Consider the following 26,258-nt stretch of genomic DNA (forward strand, 5'->3'; position numbering starts at 1 on the left):
TCATTCATGAGAGTTTCTCTCTCATGACCTAATCACCTCCAGAGGCTCAATTTCCAAATTCCATCCCACTGGGGGCTAGGTTTGTGGATTGGGGAGGAGGCACATCTAGTCTGAACTACCTACTTTCAAGCCAGTTCCTTCCAAGGAAACTCATACTTCTCATATTTGATACCTGATAACTAATATTCTATTTAAAATCCAAGTTTATAAGAAGTCCAAATAATAATCAACATGGCTCTGGTTAAGTGAGATTTCACAGTGTGCCCAGGACTTACATTGTGATGCTGAACCCCAGTCTCCAGTTAGCACCAAGGCACTCATTCCCCCAGCCACCAGGAATGTTGGTGGTTGTCCACTGTCAGGTGAGTTCTTACTGGAGAAATGTCCTTCATTGAAAGGGAATAGTTCATCCAAGATTATGTCCCTTCCACAGGGATAACTCACAGTCAACGACTGGTAGAGGTACAAAGGCTGCCTTGACTTGAAGCAACTCAGAAGGACCATCCCAGTTCCAGAGTGCCCATGGAACCAACTAGAGCTTGTTGAGACTTTCCAGAAGTTTGACTTCCCCCTCTGCTCAATCCTGCTTTGCTTACCCCCTTACAAGCATGCCCCCCCAAGCTTCCCGCATGCCAGTCTTTGTCTTTGCATCTGTTTTCTGGTGATCCTGACCTAAGACAAATGACTTGTCTCATTGGATCTGGATCTTAACTCCATGAAGGGTGTGGGTGTCCATGCTTTTCATAGGTAGAAACTGAGGGCTTGTTTTCTTGCACAAGCTGACAGAACCAGTAAGGAGCAGAAAGAGGATGTGAACTCCTATCTCGCTGACTGTTCTCTTTATCGCTGCACTGTGTAGCTTTCCTGAAGTAGCAGGATTAACCAAACTCAGCCCTGGGACACAATTCAATATCCATCCCTCAGTCTTTAGTGAGAATAAATACAAGAATTATCCATTTAAACAGCATGACTGTGCTTTTTTAAAAGAAAAATCTGTAGTTGATACTGATGTTCGGTGCCTTGCTCAAGGACCCATGTGACATGTTTCTGCTTGGGCTTAGTTCCAGTGGGGGAAATATGGCTTTGCAGATAGATTTGCATATCTTCACTTGCCAGAAATGTGAAACATGGAATCCAACAGACTCCTTCCCTTTTTTTCCCCCCCGTTTTAGCTGCCAAGGATTTTAGGGCCAGATTCAAGGGTGGTCATTTCCTTATCTCAGCACCTGATGCTGTCTGCTCCTGCTATTTATGTGGATACCTCTTCCATCCACACCAAAAATACTGTTGTCAGTTGAACTTTTCCCTGGAAACTCATTCTTTAGGTAGTAGAAATTATCATATTTATGTGAGTTAGAGAAGATCATCGCAGCCTGCTCTGCCCTTACCTGTTTCAGGGAACCTTTTCCACCCACAGCCTTAGGTGTTCCGGCAGCCAGTTGAGACTGCTGTGATTCCTCCTCCCTGACCATTACATGTTGGACCACAGCAGGTCACCTGAGCCAAACTGAGTCCCAGCTTAGGTCAGTTAGCAGAGTCTGATAGGATGTCACAGAGAGCTCTCTGTCAAACCAATCTGATACTTATTAACTGAATCCTCCTGTGGGGAATTCAAATTGCACCACTGAAGACTTTTGGCTTGACAGTGAAGTACAGAGAGTCAGACACAGGGGAGAAGCCAAGCCATATTAATTGTGAAACACAATTGAATATCTCCTGGAGCGGAGGTTCCTAGATCTGCCGTGAATCCAGAACCACTCTTCCAGTTCAGCTTTATGAAGCCTCGTGCTGTTTCAGTCAGATTTTTTTTTTAACCCTGTGAAATTCAACCTTTGCTTTTCTTTATTGATATCTATGTGCATTCACCATTTACAACCCATTTTCAGCCACCCTGAATGGCTGTTTCTTGCCTCCCCCAAAATGATGTATGCATCTGTGTTTGTGCACTGATGCATATGTGTGGAATTTATTTGCGTGCACATATGATTTTATGTATTATTATGCATGCATGTGCAATATATTAGCCTATACACATGTAAGTGTATGTATGTTAACTGTCTATCATATGAATTCATGAGGGGCATTTCAGGACACAGATCACAAAAACAGAGAATTCTGGCCTGTGTATGTTTCAGGAACAGATTTGTGTCATCATTGTAAAAATATTGATCACAATAAAAACTTGAATCCTCAGCCTCTCCCTAAGGTAATCTGATCTGATGCCCTGGCTTTTAGTCCCACCGGGTTAGAGCCTGCTGGAACTGCTTCACAGCTGCTCCATTGTCATAGATTGCAGTGTTCCTTTGATCCAAACCCCACCTTGTCCCTACTGTTTCCCCAAATCAAAAGTTTCACTGTGTGACTGCAGAGTTTTTCCTTTGAGAAATTTTTTTTTTAAAAAAATCTGTTCCTGTTTCTGTGTCCCTCTCTCTATCACTTTAACTTTCTCAGAATAAAAATAACAATAAAAAATTAAAATCAGGCTGGGGATATTGTTCAGTGGTACAGCAGTTGTCCAGCATAGGCAAAGGCCTGGGTTTGATTGGTCCCCTCTCAGCAGAAAACAACAAAAAATAATAATAACAACAAAATCCATAACACGACTAGAACAGGAGGCCTGGATGCTATTTTCCTTTTTTACACTCAGCCAGTCTCTCCTATAAATCACTTACCCAACCCCTGTGGGCATTTGTGGTCCCTATTCTAGAGGCAGTGCCTGGATGACAGGGACTTTAGCTGTTTTATTCCTCCTGAAATTCAACATTTAATCATCCTTCACTAGAACAAGTCAGGTGCTGGCTAAGCACTTCATCCACGTTAATTAATTTCATTCTCACAGCTGAGGTGGGCCTCATTAATATTTCCATTTACAGATGAAATCCCCAAGTCCCAGAGGCACCAAGTGACTTTAATGGCTAGTTCAGATCAGGACTTGAACCCACGTCCCCCTCAGTCCTAAGGACCTACTCTTAACCCCTAGGCTGAACTCTCTCTCTTGTGTCTGATTTACCTCTGCCTCTGTTGACTTATGGCACCTTACTGTCACAATATAAATGCTCAGTAAAATGCCTTTAGACTCGTGAGATCTGGTGTCAGGGGCAGGGAATGGTGGTTTGTATGCACCTGTCTGATCCTACAGCATCAGCAGCAAGACCCTAAAATTGAGGAGAAAGTAGCTGTCTTTCTCTGTTCACCCCTAGGGAGCAGCTTCGTGGTGAGCGAAGGCAGCTACCTGGACATCTCCGACTGGTTAAACCCGGCCAAGCTGTCCCTGTATTACCAGATCAATGCCACCTCCCCGTGGGTGAGGGACCTCTGTGGACAAAGGACAACAGATGCCTGTGAGCAGCTCTGCGACCCAGAAACTGGTGAGCCGTGGGAGTCGGGGCTGGGGTTACCAAGTGGGAGAGCATGGGCCAAAGATGGGTCTGCCCTTTCTGCCAAGAGAGCCTGGATTCTGAGCCATTGACCAGGGGCTTGACATAAAGGCCCATCTATGCAGTTCATGCTTTAACCACATGCTTACATTTCCTGGTGAGGGAGAAAATTTTTAGAGAATCACAGAAACTCAGAGTTAGAAAAGACAACAGAGAACACATCATTCAAGTCCAGGAAGGCAAATGGTCTGAATGTCACCAGAGACACCCCTGAGTTCAGATCCTGCCTATCTCTTGCTAGCTGGGTATTCTGTAACAAGATACTGCACATCTCTGAGTACCAGGAAATTAAAATAGAACCCAACCAACAAGCTGGGCATGGGGGCACACATCTGTCAGGTGGATTGTGAGTTCAAAGCCAGCCTCAGCAACTTAGCGAGGCCCAAAGCAACTTGGTGAGACCCTGTCCCAAAATAAAATATAAAAGGGCTGGGAATATGGCACAGTGGTTAAGATCTCCTGGGTTCAATCCCTAGTATAAAAAAAAAAAAAAACTAACCAGCAAGACTGTTGAGTAAATGATATAATACACGGAAAGTTCCGATTCATTCATTCATACCCATCATTCAATAGATACTTCCTGAGTAACCATGAGAACATAAAAGTGGACAAAAAAAAGGCAAAAATCTCTGCCTAATGAAGCTTTTGATCTAGTGTGTGTGGCAGGAGACGCTAATTCTGCATGGTCTAATATGATTGCCATAAGCCATATGTAGCTACTTACTTTAAATTAATTGAAATTAATAAAGGTAAGTATTCTTATCCCCAGTCACACTAGCCAGATTTCAAGTGTTCCGTAGCCTCATGTGAAGAGCGCTACCTACTTGAGCCACAAACTTGAAACATTTCCATGCCTATGAAAAGCTCTGTTGGATAGAACAGCAATAGGCAGGTAAACAAGTACCTATGCATACACTGGCATGGGGGCGGGTGCTGGAGGGTAGGGCATAAGGAACTGGAAGCTGGAGATGGAGCAGGATTTGTCATTATAGAGAGTGGTCAGAGGAGCTTTCTCTGAGAAGGTGACATTTGAACAGGCACTTCAAGACGAGACCAGAGGAATCCATGCCAATATGTGGGGGGAGCTTTCTCTGCAGGGGAAACTGCAAGGGTCAGTGACAGAAGCCCACAAATGGGTCATTGTTTCTGCACTGGCAGGAAGCCCAGGATGGCTGGAGGAAAGTGGGAGAAGAGAGGAGTAGGAGGTGTGATCTGAGGAACAGAAGGTGTGGGTCTGAGGGCAGATTCGGACTCTTGTATAGGGTGAGGTGAACTTTGGATTGTATTATGAGTGAGATGGAAGGTCCCTGGAAGATTCTGAGCAGAGGAGCCATGGGACCTGACCTGTATTTTAACATCATCGCCCTGGCTGCAGCGTGGTGAGCCCATACCAAGCATGCTCACACATCCTGTGCTCTCACCTGGGCAAGAGTGAGTAGTGGCCTGGGCCACAGAGCTGTGGGAGAGAGAAGGAGAACATAATCAGCATCCGGGTGACAATTATAAATTATTCATTCTGAACAGTAGGGCGGATCATGTTGCTAGCCAGGGATGCCATGGCATGATCAGTGTTGGGTTAAAGGGATAAAGAGCTCAATCCTGGGTATGAGGTCAAGGTGACTGGTTAATGTCATGTAGAAACAAAGGATGGGCATTTGACTTGTTTTGATGGCCCTTGGCTGTATTGGTGTTCCGGAGCCCCAGTGTCTAGCAACTCTGCCTTAACAGGAAATGGAGGGGACATTGATGTGAGTGTTTACAGTGTGCCATCCACAAGACACTTCTGGAATGATGCCTGTCTGGCTCGTGGCCAGGGGGTCCCACACATAGGAAACTTGTTTTCTTGTGGCTTTTGTCTGACCTTTGTTCAGTTCGTTCCTGATTGAGCATTGCTCTGGCTCTGGGAACTCAACTTTGTGTTCTTCCCAGGGTCTTGGGAAAACCCTGTCTGGGGAAGCACCTGATTCTTCAGATAAAAGCACAAATTCAATAATCCCCACAGCAGAAAATATGTTCAAAGATTTTTTTTACTTACAGATTCTGAGCTGGGAGGTTGTAATGAGCCACCCCTCCATCTCCTGTCACAAAAGGTAGGAATGAAGAGTCAGAGAAGGACGGGGGACGGAGAGAGATTCCACTGACTGTACATTGGAGAATAAAGTGTGGATCACTTTAAATCCACTGACAAATATTTGAGTGATCCATTTAAAGGAATTAGTAGGAAAGCAGGGAGCCCAGTGTGAAAGGCCTGCAAGATGCCTCTGAGTTCTTATGTCTGCTCACTGGTTTGAGCCATTTGGGTGGAGAGTTCTACTTCTAATGCCCAGGCAGCAAGTTTTGCTGTGTTGTTCTGGATGTGTGAAAAATATCTGGATTGACCACATTGAGGAATTGGAAGGAGATGTAGAGTTAGGAACCATGTCAAGGGTGACTTACAGAATCCTGCTTTGGTACACAAAAAAGTTAAACTTATATTCAAAATGGAAGCCAAAGTCACATAAAAGTATGAGCCTTCACTACAGATCTACAACTCAAATTCAAAGAAGAAATCTTAGCTGAAGATAGAAATGTGCATTTCAATAGCATCTGTGTGGTTTTTTTTTTCTTTTGATTAAAAAAGAAGCAAGATTATTGATGGAAGGGAACCGAAAGGAGCATCTTCTGTGCCTCCCTCTAAGCTGCCCACACCAGGCAAGTGGTGAGTATTTGCAGGGCTAGCTTCCCAGATGATCTGCTTCTCACGCATGTTTCTGATTTCTGATGATCTTCTCCATTAGCCACAGGCTTGGGGGCACACTTCTAAATAGTGGACCATCCAAGGAGTGAGTGTGTATTAGCCAGTTTAGAAAATAATCAGCCCTTGCATCGGTATCATCTGGAATTTACCCCCCCCCACACACACACACACCTAAGAGTTGGAAGTATCATGAGGATCCAATATGCAACCATCTCAGCTTTCTTGTGGATAATTGAGGTACAAAGAGGTGACAAGATCAAGGTCACAGCTGGCAGATGGCAGAGCCAGGATTTCAGCTCATCTTCTAAACTATTGCTTCTGCAGCCCTAGAAGGATGTATGAATGGGGCCTGAGATTCTGTGGTTCTAATGAGCGGCCAGCTGGTGCTGATGCATCTGGCTCATGGACTAGCCTTGTGGCAGCAATGCCTTTAACAATCTTCTTCCAAAACAGTCCTCCCATATTTACATGCTCAGCAAAAGGCTCAGATGTTAGATTTGTTGATTGAATCATCTTCACAAAACCATTTTCACTTCTGATGCTTCATATCCTCCCTCTGTTTGCCCTGTGCCCTGAGCTCTAAGGACACAGAGCATCTGCAGGTTCATGAAAGCACTATGGCCTCTTTCCCTGCAACCACTTTACAGGCTCTTTCCTCAACTTGAAATGCTTTTCTCCTTGGAGACCAACAGTTTCATTTTATTTCCTTCACATTCAACCAAACCCCCTTCCTCCCACAGGCTTTCCTGATTCCCCTCCCTGGCTCTGACCTGATGGAAGGGTTCACCTTTCTGTGGTCATAGCCTTCTGTACTTCAATATGTCCTAATTCGTGTCCCTTTGAAGAGTCATCATTCTTTGTCTGGCTCTGCACAGACTGGAAATTCTGTTGGCGGATGAGGGAGGGCAGTCCGAGATGTGTATCTCAGTCACCCCTCTATCTTTAAAGCTCAGCATCATGCCTGATATGTAATAGGTGAGCAGAGAATCATGAAAATAGGAAGGAAAAAGTCAATTTCTCTGCTTCTAGAAACAATGACATATACCACTTCTAGCCCACCCTCACCCCCCACCCTATCTACTTGCACAATAACTCAAATATCTTCAAGCTCTTGAGACATTGGGTCACCAGAACTGTCCAACAGCGGGTTATCTGAACTCCAGGGTACTCTTGTCTGGTCCTTACATTACGTCACGTCCTGAAGAGCATCCTGTTTTTAATTTTCCCCTTTGCTCCTACTCACAGTGTCCCACAAATGCCAGGCAGGGTCTCCCCTTGTGACTAGAACTACAAGCTCCTCCCTCCAACTGAAATACTTTCCATTCTTTAATCATCTTCCCTCTTAATCCTACTCACTTAATTGCCTCTCATTTCCTTTTGGTAAAATGGATGACTCTACAGAATCATTAGAATCCTATGTTGACTTAAAACAAGATTAAAATTTGAATTATTGTTTGAAAATTTGTCTCCCCTGCTAGACTATAAGCTCATAAGACTGGGGACTGTATCTAATTTATCCCCGTATCCTTCTCACCTCAATGCCCAGCAAAGTGTCTTACTCTTATAAATCACTCAAGGCATAAATGGATGGGATTATCTACAGGTAAGAGTGGAAATGGGAACATAAGATCCCTGAATATATTTTCATGAGGCTTGACTGAGGGCCACTTTGTAAAATTTAGTTCAATTTGTTAGATTCAATTCAAGCAAGATTTTCTTAATTCCACAACTCATAAGTCTCTGTGTTAAGTGCTATGGGAAATCACAGACAAATTGGACAGTGTTCTTGTCTTCATGGATTTTACATTCTCACAGGGATAAAAAGAATCTTCTCATATACAGCTATTATAAAAAACATGGTGTGGCATAAATCAAGAAAAATGCATGAACAAAGTGCCTCTTGCCTGGAGAACAGGGAGAGATGTGCTCTAGATGGGGATTTCAGGAGATATGTCATGGAGATGACCTTTTAGCTTAGCTTCATAGAATGAATAGGGAGTATGGATAGGAGGGTGCTGTAGCAGAAGAAACTTAATTTTACAATAAGAGGAAGGAAGTTTGCATTGATTCTAGGAAACAGCAGTGTAGTTGGGCTGGCATCTGGAAAATGTGCTAGGCATGAAGTGGAGGCAGAGAAGTGGGAGAGGGGGATAGGGTAAAACTGGCAAGGTAAGATGAAGAGAGCTCATAAAAAGGCAAGAATCAGGAAGGCTATATTGGCCATTGAAATAGGAAAACTGCTCTACATATCTTCCTGAGGAAATTTATAACTGCCCAAAGGAATAGCTTCACCTTCTCCGTTGTCTTCCATTCCATTAAGAGTGTAAATTTCAGACCCTCCTTCTATGGGTCAAATTGTAGGGTTGGACAGAATCATGGAGTCAAAGCATTGGTCATCATGTCTTAATGATATTTTGGATGTGTTGATAAGAGGGATTATTTTTTCCCAAATGACAGGGCAATGATGATATAGCTGAACAATGTATGATTACTGTGGCACATCCATGAACCTGATCATGTTTACCTGGCTGTGTGCCAGAGCCCAGCTCAATTGTGCTTTTCTAGGAGTTTCATGATTAGTACCACCCGCAGGGCTGACTGTGAAACTGGATCCATGGAACTGGATCCATGGTGTGCTGGAGCCAATTCGAATGGTCTCATGAAAGTTGACTGTTTGCCTCTCTTCCCAACTCTTTGTTCAGTGGTGTCAGATTGGTAGCTTGGAAATTGACTATGATGAGATTATTTACACCAACAAAATTGATAAATGCTACAGAATGAGAGAGTTTACGTTCTTCAGAAAGCCAGTGACTGAATATTTTCCAGAATAATACTGGGTGGGATGTGAACCAACAAGTCAAAGGCTGAGACCAAGAAAGGATTAAGGGATACTGAACATGTTATCAGAGAGTGGTGTTATGCTTCTTTCTGGAATAGACTCCTCTAACTCTCCATCTCTCTGAGTACATAAAGTGAATAATCAAGGATGACTTGCTGTAGTCCCAAAGAACACAGCACCAAATAGTTCAAACGATCAGGCTTTGATTCTCAAGGACATTTTCAAAGGTCAATTGTTGTTGTGATACAGCTCTGTAAAAGTTCTAAACATATGTGATATCATGCTAAGCTCTGTGTATCTTTGATCCACATAGTTTGATGCCTTCAGCATAGCTTTTTTTTTGGCTTAGGCTTTGGCTATTTTGGATTTCTTATTTTTCCAAATGAATTTTAGGGCTGCTTTTTCTAATTCTTTCAAGAATGTACTTGGAAGTTTGATAAGGATTGCATTAAATTGGTATGCTGTATTTGGTAGTATGATCGATCATGTTAGCAATATTAATTCCACCTATCCATGAACATGGGAGGTCTTTCCATTTCCTTATGTCTTCTATAGTTTCTTTTTTTAGAATTCTGTAATTTTAATTGTAGAGGTCTTTCACCTCCTTGGTTAGATTTAGTTATATGTATTTTATTTGGGGGGAGGTTATTGTGAATGACATTTTTTCCTGAATTTTTTTAGCAGATCCATTATTGGTATATAAGTAATTTGTTGATTGTGTATGTTGACTTTGTAACCTGCTACTTTGCTGAATTTGTTTACTAGTTCTAACAGTCTTCTGATAGAACTTTTTGGATCTTCTAAGTAGGGTATCATATCATCTGCAAATAATAATTTGACTATTTTTCTTATATTTATCACTTTTATTTACTTCTATTGCCTAATTTCTCTTGCTGGAATTTCTAGTAGTATATTAAATAGAAGTGGTAAGAGTGGACATCCTTGTCTTGTTTTAGAATTTAAAGAAAATGCTTTCAGTTTTTTTTTTTTTTTTTGGCATTCACTACAATGTTGGCTTTGGGTTTGTCATATATAGTCTTTATGATGTTGAGACTATATATAGTGTTTATGATGTTCTTATTTTTTTCAGTATTTTTTACTATGAACATATGCTGAATTTATCACTGGCCTTCATTTGTGTGATGAATTACATTTATTGATTTGTATGTGTTAAGTCATCTTTGTATCCCTATGATAAAACCAACTTGGTCAGGATATACAGTCTTCTTAATATGTTGTTGAATATAATTTGTTGACATTTTATGAAGCATGTTTGCATCTAAGTTCATCAGGGATACTGGTCTATACTTTTCTTTCCTTGATGTGTCCTTAATCAGGTATTGTTATGAGGGTGATACTGGCTTCATAGAATTAATTTGGAAGTGTTCCATCCCTTTCTATTTCACAGAATAATTTGAGGAGTATTGGCCTTAGTTCTTTTTTAAAGGTCTGGCAGAATTCAGCTGAGAATCCATCTGGACCTAGGCTTTTCTTTGTTGAAAGGCTTTTTATCACTGCTTCTATTACATTGTTAGTTATTGGTCTGTTTAGATTCCCTGTGCCTCCTTGATTCAATTTTGGTAGGTTATATGTGTCTAGGAATGTCTCTATTTCTTCTAGGTAGTGTAAGTTTTCAAACTATTTCCTAATAGTCCTCTGGATTTCTGTGAAGTCTGTGGTGTCTCTCCTTTTTCATATTTTATTAATTTGAGTCTTCTCTTTTTTGGTTAATTTGTCTAAGGGCTCATGGATTTGATTTATTTTTTCAAAGAACTAAAACTTCATTTCATTGATTCTTTCTGTTGTCTTTTTATTATCAGTTTTATTGATTTTGGCTCAGATCTTAAATATTTTCTTCATTTTACTGGTTTTGGAATTAGTTTGTTCTTGTTTTTCAGGGGCCTTCAGATGTATCATTAGGTTGTTTATTTGTGATCTTTCTGATTTTCTTTTATAGTCATTCATAAGTATAAACTATTCTCTTCTAACTACCTTTATAGTGTCCCAGAGATTCTGATATGTTGTTTCACTATTTTTATTTGACTCTAAGGATTTTAAAATTTCTTAATTTCTTCAATCACTCATTCATCATTCAAAATTATATTGTTCAATCTCCACATGTTTATGTGGTTCCTGTGGGGTTTTTGGTATTGATTTATAGTTGTATTCCATCATGATTAGATAAATGAAAGAAATTTTACCATTTTTTGTATTTGCTAAAAGTAGGAACTAATGTATGGTCTGTATGTTCTATTCTTGAGAAGATTTCTATGAGCATCTGAGAAGAAAATGTATTCAGCTATTGTTGAATGAAGTACTTTCAAATGCCTGTTAAATCCATCTGATTTATAACAGGAAAAAATAAAATCTTAATTGTTTTTAGTACCTTGCCTAATATATGGGAGACATCAATATAAAGTTTTTACACTCATTTTAATAATCAGTTATTTAGTCATTTGTGTTTTCAGTTATCAATTCCATTATTATTTAATGAGATATATGCAACATGCAGCTCCATTAGATTATGTGGGAAGAGAATAAGATATAGTCTCTACTCTGTAGGAACTCTACCATATGGTAGAGACACAGTAAGGTGGACATTCTTATACATTGGCCTTTCATTTGGTACTTATGTGACTTTTAAACTTGCATGATGAAAAAAAAAAATTCACAAACTCTCAATCTTACTGCCAGCTTTTCTACACATTTGCCATTTGACCTTGAGTATGTTATACCCTGTGGACCTCAGATTCCTTTTCTTCCTTGGAGTGATGTACTTTTAGTGCAGGAAAGTTCCCTAGACATCGTCTCATCTGATCTAATGAGACTGAATGCCTCAAAGTCTCAGCACACTGTACAGTGTCACTCAGAAAATTAGTGGCAAAGATACAAATTACAGGCCTAAATAATTCTCAGGATATTTTGCAGCTCAAAATTCATGTTTCTATGACCTTTTAAGCACTAATAACTTAGAGTATAAGTATGATTGAAACAATTTATAAATGGTATTTATAGCAAATTGAATTTTCTTTCCACAATTGATATGGACTTCAGTCATGTTCAGCCATCATCTTCATTTTATTTTCATGTCTTCAGCAGCCACTTTTCATTTGTAATAGGATATGAAATGAGAATACAGTGTGTGTGGTTATGTTATATAGCTGTCTCATACCGTCCTAAGTATTTCTAATGTTTATAGATTGTTTCTATTACTGACTGAGCCCTGTGTTGTTAAAGTTTAAAGGGACACAAGGGATTTTATGAAACCATAAAGTCCAGGAATTCACAAAGATGGAGACTGACCTGGCTTTGAAGGAGATGGTAAAATTGAGGTTCCTAGATAGTACAGCGGATATGCAGAACTGGGCTTGTGTGAAGTGAGACATACAGTTAGATAAGCTGGGATGTAATTATGTTTCTGACAGACTTGAGAGGACAGAATAGAATGTAAGAATATGTTAACAGTCTTGGTCTTTGCTCATCTTGTTTATTGCTATATATACCTCAAAAAGGAACCATTCATTGATCCATATGCCTTTTCATAAATGAATGGATGTGAAATTTTAATTGCTGAAAAGTCATGGTTTGATCCAAGGGTTAGGAGTAGAGTTCTGGTGTCAGTACCATGGGTAGTCAGAAGGACATTCTACCAAGGACATTCTAACTAATGTGTATGTTTGCTAAATTGAGACTGATCCAGGACAGTTAATTCTCTTCTCACAGCCACTTTCTACCCTGAACGGGGTACCAATATCCTTTTGTGGACTCAATAAAGGAAGCTTTTAGTTTGGAACTAATCCTTGTCTAATTATACTGCTAGTCCCTGGGCGTCCATTGGGGAAATCCCCAAGGAAGTGCCACCTGACTTGCTCTCCAGCTCACCATTCCTGTGTCCTGAATTCTATATAACCTGGATGAAACAAAACCCATCTAAACTAAGTAAAAATCAATAGAAACCATTCCTTGTTATTCAAACATGAAAAATAGTGGAATCAAACATTCAAAACCACTTCTAACAAAAGCCACTGAAATAGAAACCACAAACCAAAGTTTTTCTGCTTACTTTTCATAAAATTAGTTATGAAAGCCCATTTTTTTTCATTGTATCTATTCACTTGATGCAGATTCATTATCTTCGAATGGTAGATGAGAGTCTGACACAATGGACAGATATAAATCACAAGTTAAGAGAGGTATTGTGGAGTTTTGATGAGCTATCAAGATGTGCATAAATACTAAAGTGACAATAACATCATCTAAATTCATTATACAGTTTGTTGTGTGCTGAGTACCACGCTGAGACTTTTTGTAACTGCCTTGGTCTTCGTGACAACACTTTTAGGTAGTTACTATTGTTTGCATTTTTTCATAAAGAGGCAATGTCAGTATATTCAATTGACATTCCCAGATTTGAACCTAGATAAAATGGAAAGGTACTGTTTTGAGGAGTCCTTGCTTAGCACTAAAGAATAAAGAGACATCTGGCTTTCTCCCTTTGATAGGTATTTGCAGAGAATTCTCTGAGGCAAGCATGAATCATTCGGACAAATAATTTACAGAATAAGTTAACTTGAAAACTAAAAGGACCCAATTGAGTTAGGGACAAGGGGAAAATGTAGAACCGAGAGGTGGAACTATTAAAGTATTTATGAATTATAGAGAAACTATTTGATATATCCATTTGGTACTTTTGCTATTTTTGGTTTAAATGTATTGTAAAATGTTATGTTGTGGAAGAGGATTGAGGTCTTTTACCAAAGGACAATCTATGCCAAAGATGAGGTCATAAAATTTCAGAGAGCCTGCAGCAGCAAGCAACTTTTCAAAAACCGAGAAGAACAAGAAGGTTAGAATTGTCTATATGAAAAGAGACTATGAAAACCTCTCCTTGCTGGTAACTTGTCAGTCCCACCGAAAGATAAGGCAAGCTTTGCCTCAGAACTTGAAAGAAAGAGGTTTTGAGAGATCTCAAAACTCATATTGCAAAGTTGCATAGAGGAAGAAGGTAACCTGAGATATCTCTGATGGTTATCTCTGAGTTGCAGGCACTGGAAGGGAGGAAAGCACACACCTTTCTTTGAAGACTAGATTTTATCACCATACATAGACTTTTAAATTAAGGACTATATTTAATTTTTATCCAACAAGTATGTTTCAAAATATATTAGGCCTCTGAAAATGGCATATGTCCTACTATTTCAAAAGTAATTCCAGGAAGCATCTAAATATAACGAATGGGATTTTAATAAACAAAAATATGGAAACAGAAGACAATGGTAAAAGCATGGTTTGGAACTGGTGTGCTCTGAGGATATAAAGCCTTGCCATAAAGTCCTGCATGCTTGGTAGTGCTGAGTCATTTCTGGTAGCTAGTGTGACAAGGTCTGTGCAGGTACCATTCTTTCTGCATAGAGCCTTCCACATGCCCCTACTTTTTATAAGCCCATTCTGTAGTTTGTTAACTCCTTTTGTCCTTCATGTCTCAACTTAAACATTACTTTGTCAAAGAAGTGACCTTCAGATTAAATTATCCCTCCCATGTTTTATGCTACAGTAGTTCTCTATTTTTCCTTTATAGTTAATAATAGTAATGCACATTTATATAGTGTTTTGTGTTAAGTACTCTTCTAACACTTCATAAATATTATGTCATTTAGTCTTTTAATAACTCTATGAGATAGATATAATCATATCTTAATTAAACTAAGACACAGCCCTATATATATATGGTGTCTGTATGTGTTCGTACTGATATTTTCTCCACTACTAACAGAAAAAATATTTACAATAGTAACCACAGCATACTAATAATTATTAATGAGTCCTCATGTCAGGGATGTTAAATGTAGAAAGTTTTGCATCTTATGATTAATGGAATGACATATTATTATCATCATTTTACAGATAAGTACGTTAGACCACAAAGAATCAATGGACTGTCCCAAAGACATTCCCAAAGTGTTGGAATCTAGATTTTAATCTAGAAGTGTAATTTCAGAGTTTATCCTAACTGCCATCATATTCTATCAAACATAATTACAACGTGCTATTATATATTTGTGTGGCTCTGTGATTAATTACTAGCTATCTAAGGGATCATGTGGTATATAAAGATAAGGGGTGTGCCTGAATTATTCACTGCTTTATCTCCAAACTCAGCCCATTGGCTAGCAGACTCTTAGTGTTTAATAGTGATTTTTGGAATGCATGCACAAAAGATGAAACACTGGGTTTGAAGACAAATTCCATGAGCCTCACTTCCTGGCTTTGTAGTTTACTCATAGTTTGATCTTTAACAAGTCACTTTTTCTCTCTGGGCCACGGTTTCTCTACTTACAGTGAAGGGGAGTCTTTATATTAGCTCTTTGCTGGATATTCTCCAGCTCTGAAATTTTTGGTACTAAAAGCCTTCCTGAAAGCCACTGTTATGCCCATCTCTGGCTTTGGAGGACACAGAGTGAGAATAACCAATGAATCCCGATCTCTTGGAACTTGACAGCATATGCACACAGGGACCAACACAAGTTTCTATACTTGATGACTGTGTTGTAGAGGTCAGTGATATATATTCTGGATTCAGATGGATGGAGAGTCAGTCTTCACACTTCAGACATTTTCTATCCCTCCTGCACCTCTGTTTTTCACAACAGTAAAACAATGGCATTAATGTAAACAATCGTTGGATGATTATTATGAGAATTGAAGTAGATAAAGCATATTGACACATTAGCCTGGTAACTAAAGCTCAACAAACATTAGCTATTATTGTAGCTTTGGCAAAAACATGGATTGAATGAAATGAGTATTCTAAGATTATAGACAAAAGAACAATTATCATGAACCTTAGCAGTCAAAAGATGCTTTGGGCGGGGGGTGGGGGTGGGGGGTGGAATAATAGGGGCTCTAGAACTGAACAATGAAGCAAAAAGACTGATCATAATGCAGTGCTCCTGTCTGATCCTAGCTACTAGCTACTAGTAGCCACATGTGGCCATTTAAAATAAAACACAAGATAATTCAAATGAAATACAGTTTAAAATTCAGCTCCTCGGTCATATGCACCAAATTTGTAGTGCTCAGTAGCCACTGTGGCTAGGGGCTGCCATTTTGCAGAACAAGGTACAGAGCATTCTCATTGATGTAGCACGTTCAAATAGTGCTATGACAGAGTGGAATGGAAGTGCATTTTGCATAAATGTCATTTCAATCTAGATATCTAAATAGTGACAGTGCTGTGGTACACTCTGGGTTATGTACTGAGATGCCCAGGAAGCAACATACTCCCACTGCCTGGTCTAACAGAATTTTCGTTCCAGTGCAGGGGTCAGCAGACTGTAGTCACGAGCTAGCCAGTGTTTTATTCTAAATAAAGTTTATTGAGACATGGCCATGCTCCTAGTTCACATATTGTCTATTATCATTTTTGTGCTGCAACAGTCTACTTGAATAGTCATAAGAACTGGTTTGTGAATATGTTCACTTAACATTCAACTGGTATTTATAAAGAACCTGGTTTAAGCAGGATATGGAGCTCTGACAGAATGAATAAGCCATAAAGCCCTTTGCTGCCATATTCTAGCAGGGGCTGGGGCAGACAGAGAGTTAAATATAGTAACATGCACCTTAATGTGAAGAATATATAACAACATGATATATAAAAGGTATCTCATGTTAGAAGACAATGGTGATGGGTGTTCTGTGCATACTTATGCTAAGGCTGCAGAAAGAGGGAACTGTGGAAGTGAAGAAGGGCTGGGAATGGAAGCCACTATTGAAGGTGGGTAAGATGGAAGGGTGAGGGAGCAAGGCACGCCTTGTGGATACGTGGGGAAAGGATTGTTCAGGCCAAAGGAGAAACTGGTGCAGAGCTCTGAGGGGATTGTGCCTTGCATGCTCAAGGAGGAGATGTGCAGCTATACTAGGTGCTAGGAGGCCATTACGAGATGGGCTCAGAGAGAGGCCAGAAAGCAAGGACCATGTGTGAGCCTTATGAATGAAATGGGGAACCACTGGAGGACTCTTGGCAAAGGAGTGTTATCATCTAACTTACATCTTTTTTTAATATATATATTTTTTAGAATAATTTTTGGTTGTTTATGGACACAATATCTTTATTTATTTATTTTTATGTGGTGATAGGGATAGAACCCAGTGCCTCACACATGGGAGGCAAGCGCTCTACCACTGAGCTACAGCCCCAGCTCCCAATTTACATCTTAAGAGGATTCCTCTGGTACCTCTATAGGGACAGAGGTGGTATCAGGGACTAAAGAGATAATTCAGGGCACAGATGACAGTTGTTTGGATCAGAGTGGCAGAAGTGGCAGTAGAAAGAAGTGGCTGGAATCCAGGTATTGCATGCCATATGTTGCTTTTATTTACTGAACACCAATTATTTGATAGGCGTTGCACTCAGTATTGGAAATAGTGGGCTAAAGAAGCTGCTGGTCTGCTCCCTGGAGCTTCTACTAAACTGATTTCATGCTTTGACATCAGAATTAAGGAATTTATTTGCTGAGTCTCTGTGTGTGAGCTCCAGACCCAGTTTTCATACCGTGTCTAAAGACAAAACCCAGGAGAGGATGACACCAAGGACCCAGGATGAGAGGAGAAGGGAAACACTGGAATAAACATGTAATACAAGTGAGAGGCTGAATAGAGCTTTTTTTGACCATGAGGTCAAGCAGAGCTGGGACCATTGCAAGGTAGGTAAAGAGGCTTGGCACTTAGTCTCAGGTGGCAATCTTGTATTTGGTGGCAACTCTGCACTTGTGTGACCCTGAGTACCCCATGAATTTGGAGAGGGAAAAGTAACAGTTTGTGACCATTGCGTCTCCCACCTTCCACCTGAGAAGTCTTTAAACTCTCCTACAGTGGCACAATGGGAGTGTATAGAAGAGAAAGTTCCATGGCCCTGCAGGTCACCTAGTCTAGCTTTGTTCTTGGACCTTCAATGAGATTGTGGCCAAAGAGTATGTTCACTCAGCAACTTAGTGAGTTGCAGAGCAGAAGTCACCTGACTTCTGTACTGAAGCTCAATTCCCCTGCATCTTAAGAACATCCTAAGCAATCAAAATATTTTATCCTTGGGATGTGCACCTCCCACCTCCAGCTGCAGCTTGAGCCATGGCATTTGGGTGCAGGCTTCTGGCACTGCCCTTTGGGGCTTGTCTTGTACGGATATGAGCATATACATTCATTCCTGAAAAATGTTTCAGGGCAGAGCACCTGGGGCATGGCAGTATCCCCTGCCCAAGCTTCATAGATGTCTTATTTCACAAACATTGACTAAGCCCAAGATTGATTTGGTCACCAGGGAGGGATTGTGAGAGACTCTGCCACCACCGCTTGCTGGTAATCTGGCTGTGTTAATGTTGGGCCCTATATTGGTTTTGGAGAGGCAGTCAAGGCAAGATGGAAAGAGTCTAGGCACTGAAGTCGGATAGGCAGACTGGGATGAAAATCTTGACTACACCCCTGACTCTTGGTACTGTGTTGAGAAAATCACTTAATTTTCCCCAAGCTTCCATTTCCTGCTCTTTATAATGAGGAGGAAAAGTATTCACCTTTGCTATATTATTGTCATGATTGTTCACCTGTACAAAGTACTTCATTATATGGCAAATATTCGTGTTCAGGAAATGGGAATTATTAAATTAGGTGCAAAAAGAACCCCCGGTGTTGGCAGTGCTTATCCCACAAAAGACTTAATCGTGATGGAATGGCAGACATTATGGCAGATTTCTGAGCAGAAGGGGCCTCCTGGAAGCCACTTGAAATACACCACTTACTCATAGCACTAGACTTTTTTTGGTGATTTCATACCATCAGTAGGGGCCCACCCATTGCCCCACACTATCCTTTCTCCTCTGTTTGAACTAAAGGCTGCTTTTGATTCAGTGTGTGCATGTGTGTACACACACACTTGTCCCGGCCTATGGTTACAGTGTTGAATGGTCTCTTTATGAAAACTGTACTAGCTGGGTTTCAGTTTCTACCGGACAGTGGGGGGCAGGGTATGGACTTATGTCATCACACCAGGAGTCCCCTTCAGGACAGGGAATCCAGGAATTTAAGATGCTCCATTCACGTCAGCGAGGTCAGGCAGCCTTGCTCTGCGCGGCGCGAACAGCCTGGCGCAACCTCTCAATGGCCAGAAACGGACATAATAGCGAAGGCTGACTCTGATGAGGCCTGGTGCGGGCCCCTTGGACATGCATTGCTTGATTTTAATGATTCATGATGATTCTCCGTCATAGACCAGGAAATGTACTGTGAAAACGTTTTGTAAAAGAATGTGTGGCCTTAGTAATGGGAACTCGTGCTGTTCTGCAATTAAATCATTGCCGGAAAGTGGGGGCTGCTGAGGCCACAGACTGGGGTGTGGCTGACTCGTGTTGCTGGGGAGGCAGAGAGAATGGGGTAGTCCGAGGGAAAGGAAGCAAAGGAAAGAAGGAAAAGGAGAGAGAAAACAAAATGAGGGTGGGTGGAATTAACAAGAAATGGTCGTATTCTTTGTGGCAAGCAGCTTTACAGGCCCTGCCTTAGTTAATCTTCACATTTACCCATGAAGAAGATGGCTTTTTGCCTCTTATTTGTGGATGAGGAAATTAAGGTGGATCTTGGGGCCTCTCCGACTCTGAACCTGAGTGTTCTCTGCAGAGAGCTATAAAAGAGAGACATGGAGAAAGAGACAGTAAGGAAGAGAGACACACACAGGGCGAGAGAGACGGTGACAGAAGCAGACACCTAAGAGGGAGACGGGCACTGACTAAAACACACAGATGGAGAATTAAAAGGAGAGCCAGCATTCGAAGGGGAAAGAGAATCATCACACAGAACAAGGACAAGGAGGTAAGGGGGAGCAAAGCCAATGATATGAATAAAATCAGGAGTGAGATTAGAAAGTGAAAATTAGCTGGGTTCAGCGGAGTGACACATTATGTCAAGTGGCATAATATCCCAGATGGAAGGGGCTGGAAATGACAGTGCTCTTGTTTCTTGGGGAAGCTAGCTATGACCCTGACCATCTGCCTACATCTGAGGTCAAGGTTGTTCTGAGGAGGGGACCTCTCTGGAAACCAGGGCAGACGTTGCTTGCTACCACAAGTGCACCTCATTTCCCCCAATTCCTGACTGGTTAAAGGAGAGGTCCCACCCTTCTCTGACCTGGGGTCTCTGGTCTGTCTTGTTTTATGGTATCAATGACATGGACAGAACACGCAGCTATGGCCCTGTGCATTTAGACTATACTCTGGGAAATCATTTGTCTTTTAGCTTTAATTCTATAAATGCAATTTGATTTTAAACTACCAAAGATAACTGATGCATGGAAGGAAAAAAAAAACAACATCAATGAGTCTCTTTTGGAGTGAAGAACCCATTTGCAAAATGAATAATTACCCATGGCTTAATTTATTTTGTATATTTCACTTTGCTGTTTCAGGTTTTGTTCAGGCAGGCAACAGCTACATTATAAATCATCATGTGTTCCAAATGGCTTAAATATATATTTTATTCTTGCATTCTCATGAATAGGAGAGGACAGAACTTATGTTCCTTATGTTTTATGCTAGAAGGATGAATCTCGGAGAGATGAAACAGCTTCATAAGGCTACCCAGCACCTTGCATGAACACAGAGCTCCAGAGTCTCGTGCCCTTGACAACCACATCACATCCTCTCATCTTCCTCCCCTTAGGCTCCAGTAGAAGTGTGGTGGGTAGACATGTAGGGTCATCCAGGTGGGTCATTTTAATGAAATATAGGGTCATGCTGAGCCCTTTTGTTCTTGCATCGTTTAGTAGTGGGGATCACTGGCTCTAGAGTCCAACAGATCTGGATTCAAATCCTGACCATGTTTCTTTCTAGCTGTCGAACTGAGGTCAAGTCATTTAATCTCTGTGAGATTCAGTTTCCTCATCTATGAATTTGGGACAATATTAGCACTTGCGCATGGAGTCGTTCATTGGAATAAAGGTGAAAAGGCAGATTGATCATATCTTGTTGAGCAAGCATTTCCTAGCCACGTTATAACCAAGGGATCAGCAAGGAATGTTAAGGCAACTGACTTTCTAGTAACCATCATAGCGAAAGCAGATAATATTTATGGACCCCTTACTGGGAATTGAGCATTTTTCATATTGTTCACTGAAAAGGGCAGGGGTGATTCACTTGGAAATGAGGAAGCTGAATTTTGGTCAGAGAGAGAATATTTTATAGTCACAAAGCTGTTGGTTGATGAATACAGAGTCCACAGCCCATTCTGACTCCATGCCTGTTTCACCTGCCTTAAGCTGCCTCTGTCCATTCCCATCACTTGGATTCAGCTATTGGGAATGACTCTTTTTGTAGAGGGAATGTAGGAATTTCAGGGGCTACCTCCTCATACTGCAGATCAGGTCAGGATTCCAGAGTATCATTAAATCTTCTGACTGCCTCCAGGGTGCCCTACTGATTGAGTGACATGAAGGAGACCTCCACTTCTCATTCACTCTGTGACCTGACTTTGCCCTCCTCCTTCCCTCTGTATGGAAAATCTTACTTCCCCAGGAGAGGGAGGCATGAGGCATGGCAGCCCAGGGCAGCAGCACAGTTTCTAGAGCCAGGCTGGCTGGATTCCTGTCCTGGTCTTTCACTCTTAACTTCCTGCAAGGTTCTTCGCCTATTCTGGGCTGGGTCTCCTCATGTATAAGATGGGGCAACAGCCCCCACCTCATAGGGTTATTTGGAGGATCACATGAGCTAGTATAAATGCAGAACGTCTTGCACTGACTGGCAGTTTGCCGCAGTCTGGCTGGGCAAAATAACCAGGGGGTGACAAGCAACTTGTGAAGGTTGAAACAGTGGGAGCCGCTTTATTGTAGGAGAGCAGAGGTATTTATACCTAACTCATTATACACAGCTTGTTTCAATTAATATCATCTAGATACATCAATTAGTTATTAAGGAATCCTCATCATCTTAATAATTACACACAGCTTAACTTAATTTACATCATCGAGATACAGCAGTTAGTCATTAAGGAATCTCCATCATCTTAATGGCTCACTGGCGTTACTTCTCAAACCACTCCTCCAGGCAAAGTGCCAGGCGCCATCTTGACTTGTCTGTGGCCCTCAACAGCAGTTCATGATCTTCCCAGTTCTCTCTTATTATTTGGGTCCCCCCCCTCTTCCCTGGTGTGCATCCTGATCCTGGGGCAGTGCTCCACCCTCCTTCCTTTGGTTCCATGGCCTTTTGTACACACTCCTCTTTCAGCTCACATCAAAACTTGTGGCAGCAATGTATTCTCCTCCAAGTCACCCTCCTTGCATGATAGCAGCTTGAAGGAAGGAAATGGGATGGATTCATCTTTCAGTTCCCATCTCCCCAAGCCAGGTACACAGCAATTATGCAGAGAATCACTTTACTAAAGATGTAAAATCTTTAGACTGACCCAGGGAGAAGATCCATGTGAGGAGGAGAAAGGGAAGAAGGTAGTAGAGCAGGAAGCCTGGGAGGGGAGCTGTAGCCAAGAAGTGAAACTCACCAAACCAGAGAGGAAACATGGCCTTGGGTAGACCCAGCCAGGCCAGAGAGCAGCAATGCTAGCAGTGCCAGTGGCAGGAGTAATAATAACACTTCTGCTGACTGAAGACCATTTATGTGTTCAGCAATATGGTGGGTAGTTTAAATTTGTCATCTACCGTCCTTGTGGTTAATACATGAGGTCTGCAACACCCATTCTATGAGAGTTAACTGAGGACCAGAGATGCAATGGTGGATCCCAACTTTGTGGTCAGTAGTGAATGAGTTGAAGATTCAGCCTCTCAGAATGGTTAGTGTCCCCCTTCCCCTCCAGGTCAATCCCTTGGCTCTCAATCCATTCCAGTTCATCCGAGAAGCTCAGAATACAGGGTTCTGGGAGGAAGCAGGGAGATGGTGGCGAGAAGACAATTTCTTGCCCAGTGGGCCCAGGTCTGAGCATCCTTATGGAGTATCTCATGGAGTATCCTTCCTGGTGATCAGACATGATTGCTCTCTGTCCCTTCCAGTCTCTTGATGGTTTTCTTCACCCTCCACTCATCCTTGATCAGCCATGAGTTTGAGAGGAGATTCTCCCCATATTCTTATCTTCTACACACTAATACATAGGTAACCACATGAGTGGTTTGCTCAGAGGTAGAGGAGATTAGAGAAAGAGGCATTGGATCCAGTGGAGGGGGTCACTCTAGATGAAACTCTAGACCCGGAGCCCTCAAGTGACCTGACTATTAGCTTCTCCCCAGCCTGGACCACTCCACATGGGCTGAGCCAGCACCACTTGTTCCTCAGATAGCCTTGATTAAGGACCCTGATCTCCATCACCAGCCTGTGCTTTTGGAAACTTTTGGCTTGTGTTTGTTTGTATTCAGGCTCTTGGAGCATGCTGACAGATGGCAAAGGAGGACTGGCACTAAGATGCAGGCATCCGGCTTTGTCTCCAGTGTTTTGGGAAGGGCAAGGCTGAAATGTCTCACACTGGCAATGTAAAAAGTAAGGGAGACCAGAAGCCTACACAAGGTGGCTTAGCTGTCATCAAGACCCCTCATTATACAGATAGAGAAACCGGGTCAAAGGAGGAGGAGTCCTGTCCCAGGGTACACAGGATTTGGGGCCAAGTAGGTGCCTAAACAGTCTTCTTCTCTTCCTGGAATTCTAAGTGAGAGCTCTTTTTATTTCACTTCAATCCCGTATTTCTGCTTCACCCTCTTTGTTATTTCATTCTAATATTATTCCCTAAACTCCCAAACCTCCTGCAACTACCCTGTTCCCCAGAGAGATGCTGACTTCAAGACAGAGCATTTTAGAGGAAAGGTCATGACTGTAACTTGAACAAAGTTTGGGAGTGTGTTTTGGATTTCTGAATACTACCTGCTTATTTTACATATGGGGACACTGAAGCAGAGACAGGTAAGATGATTTGTAGAGGAATCAGTGTTATAAAATATAATCCTTGATGATTCTGATTACATTCAAAACTGCCTGCGTTATCTCATTCCTTTACTAAGTTGTCATTTTTCCCATTTAATTTTTCTTTGCCTCCGATTCCCTCTCATCCTCTGATCTCTCTTTCATTGACCTCATCCCTCCCATGCCCAGGCTCTGCTTTTCCCAAGGAGTGGAATCAAGGCAGATCTGCTGCAAGAAGCTCTGTAGGGTCTGCAGTTGGATCTGCAGTGGGGGGTTGTACCAGTATATCCAAGGGAGGTTAAAGCAGGAAAGGTAAAATGGAGGGAGAGACTGAAAATAGGGTCATTAGTGACAATAATGTTATAGTAGTGTGCCCAGACAATGTCAAGGGCCTCAACGGGGCAATGACAGTAAGGAGTCACAGGAAGGAAGGGTGCTGAGTGACACAGGAAATGTAGAATAGAAGAATTCACTTTTTACTGAAGGTAAAAAATAATAATAAAAATAGGACCCAGTTTCTGAAGTTTGGAAAGAAAGTAGTGTCATGACTTGTAAATATGAAGTCATATATGTTTGAGATACCTCACAAGCTTTTGCTTTTCTGATAATACTGAATAGCGAGCACAGCTTTATACTGTCCACGACTCTAAGCATGTTGTTTCTCCTTGACACACTTGTGGGTGGACTAAAGTAGGCAGGATTCGGCATCATTTGACTCTAAGCTTAGGCTGAATCCAGTTATGATCCACACAGCTCATCCTTCTGTATCAGCCATTCCTTGTGGGTATTTTTCTTATGACAAGAGGCAAGAGTACGAGACAGACAGCCTAGCCGCACAAGCACACTTCAAACATTTCATATCATGTTTTCCACCATCTCATTGGCCAAGCCAATCAATATACTAAGCCTGAGGACAAAGAGTAGGAAAGAAATTTCCTTTTAACAGTCAGCTGTGGCAAAGATATTCATGCATAATACTATTACAGGGAAATGAATACTAGGAACCAATAATCCAATCTAATATGGGATAGTAAGTTTTCCTTTAGCATCCCCTTATCTCTCATTCTTGTGCCCTTTTCCACACTCTCTTAAGACTTGTCCTCTTAGAGAGCTAACACAGAGTTTGGGAGTAGACAAACAGATCTGGGCTTGGATGTTTACTCCTCTGATCACAACCTTGCGCAACTTCCACTCACCAAGTCTCAGCTTCATGTTACTTAAAGTGTAGCCTGGAACATCTCCCTCCCAGTGTTGTCATAAATACCAGAAATCATTTGCATAAGATGAACATGTAGTTGATGCTTAGTGAGCTGTAGTTACAATGCTACCTTGAAAGTCAGTTTTTTTCATTGACTTTCAATGAAAGTCAGCTTTTCATTGCTGTGACAAAATACCTGAGAAAATCAACTTAGAGGAGGAAACATTTATTTTAGCTCCTGGTCTCAGAGGCTTCAGTCCATGGTTAGTGAGTTTCATTTTTATAAGTGTATGATGATGCAGAACATCATGGTAGAGAGGGTATGGTGGAAAGAGTTCCTCACTTAATAGCTGGGAAGGAGAAGGAGGAAGGAAAGTGGGGAGAGAGACAGAGAAGGAGAGAGATTGAGAGGGAGTGAAGCATATCTAGGGAGAAAATAAATTCTTCAAGGTTACACAGCAGTGACCCATCTCTTTAAACTAGGTCCCATCTCCCAATAGTACCACCACTAGGGAACCAAACCTCCAACACAAGAATTTTAGGGGACATTCCAGATTCAAATTGTAACATTGTGCCCCTGGCCCCCAAAGGTTCATGCCCATGTAACAGTGCAAAAGGAATTTAGTCCCTACCCAAGAGTCCTCAAAGTCTCATCAGTTCCAGCATTGCTCAAAAGTCCATGATTCAAGAGAAACCCTTAGTTGTGAGCTCCTGTGAAATAAAAAGAAAATAACACACTTACAACAAGCAAAGGTGGGGAAGGCAAGATAAACATCCCAACTCCAAGAGAAAGGAATAGGAGAATACAAGATAGGATTGGACCAAGCAAGGATGGAACCCAGGAGGGTAAAATCCTGTAGCTCCTTATCCCTCACCTGGGGCACCTGTGAGTTTCAAAGGGCACAGGTAGCCCCTGCCCATACCATGGATGTGCCCATTGCAGCCCAAGTGGCCTGTTCTGAGCTGGCTCTGCTTGCTGCCTGCTGGTTTCCTGGGCAGACATTCCGTGCTCTTGACATCTCCAACATCCTGGTGTCTCTATGGCAATTTTGGCTTCATTCTGATGGCTTCACGTGTCACGCTTTCAAGGCCTGCCTTCAGGATCCCAGACCCT

At 41.6% G+C, this 26,258-nt stretch overlaps 1 protein-coding gene across 3 annotated transcripts in view; it reads left to right on the forward strand.

The window, feature by feature from the left end:
- The window catches only part of ASTN2 (astrotactin 2), an 856,022-nt gene that overhangs the window by 369,701 nt on the left and 460,063 nt on the right, over positions 1 to 26,258 (forward strand). For all 3 annotated transcript variants that reach the window (XM_081282178.1, XM_081282176.1, XM_081282177.1), the window contains one exon: positions 3,201 to 3,368. In XM_081282178.1, coding sequence (XP_081138304.1) covers positions 3,201 to 3,368 — 168 coding nt within the window. The remainder of the gene's footprint in view (positions 1 to 3,200; positions 3,369 to 26,258) is intronic.

This window comes from Spermophilus citellus, assembly GCF_964194105.1.
Source record: "Spermophilus citellus genome assembly, chromosome: 2".
Taxonomy (NCBI): Eukaryota; Metazoa; Chordata; class Mammalia; order Rodentia; family Sciuridae; genus Spermophilus; species Spermophilus citellus.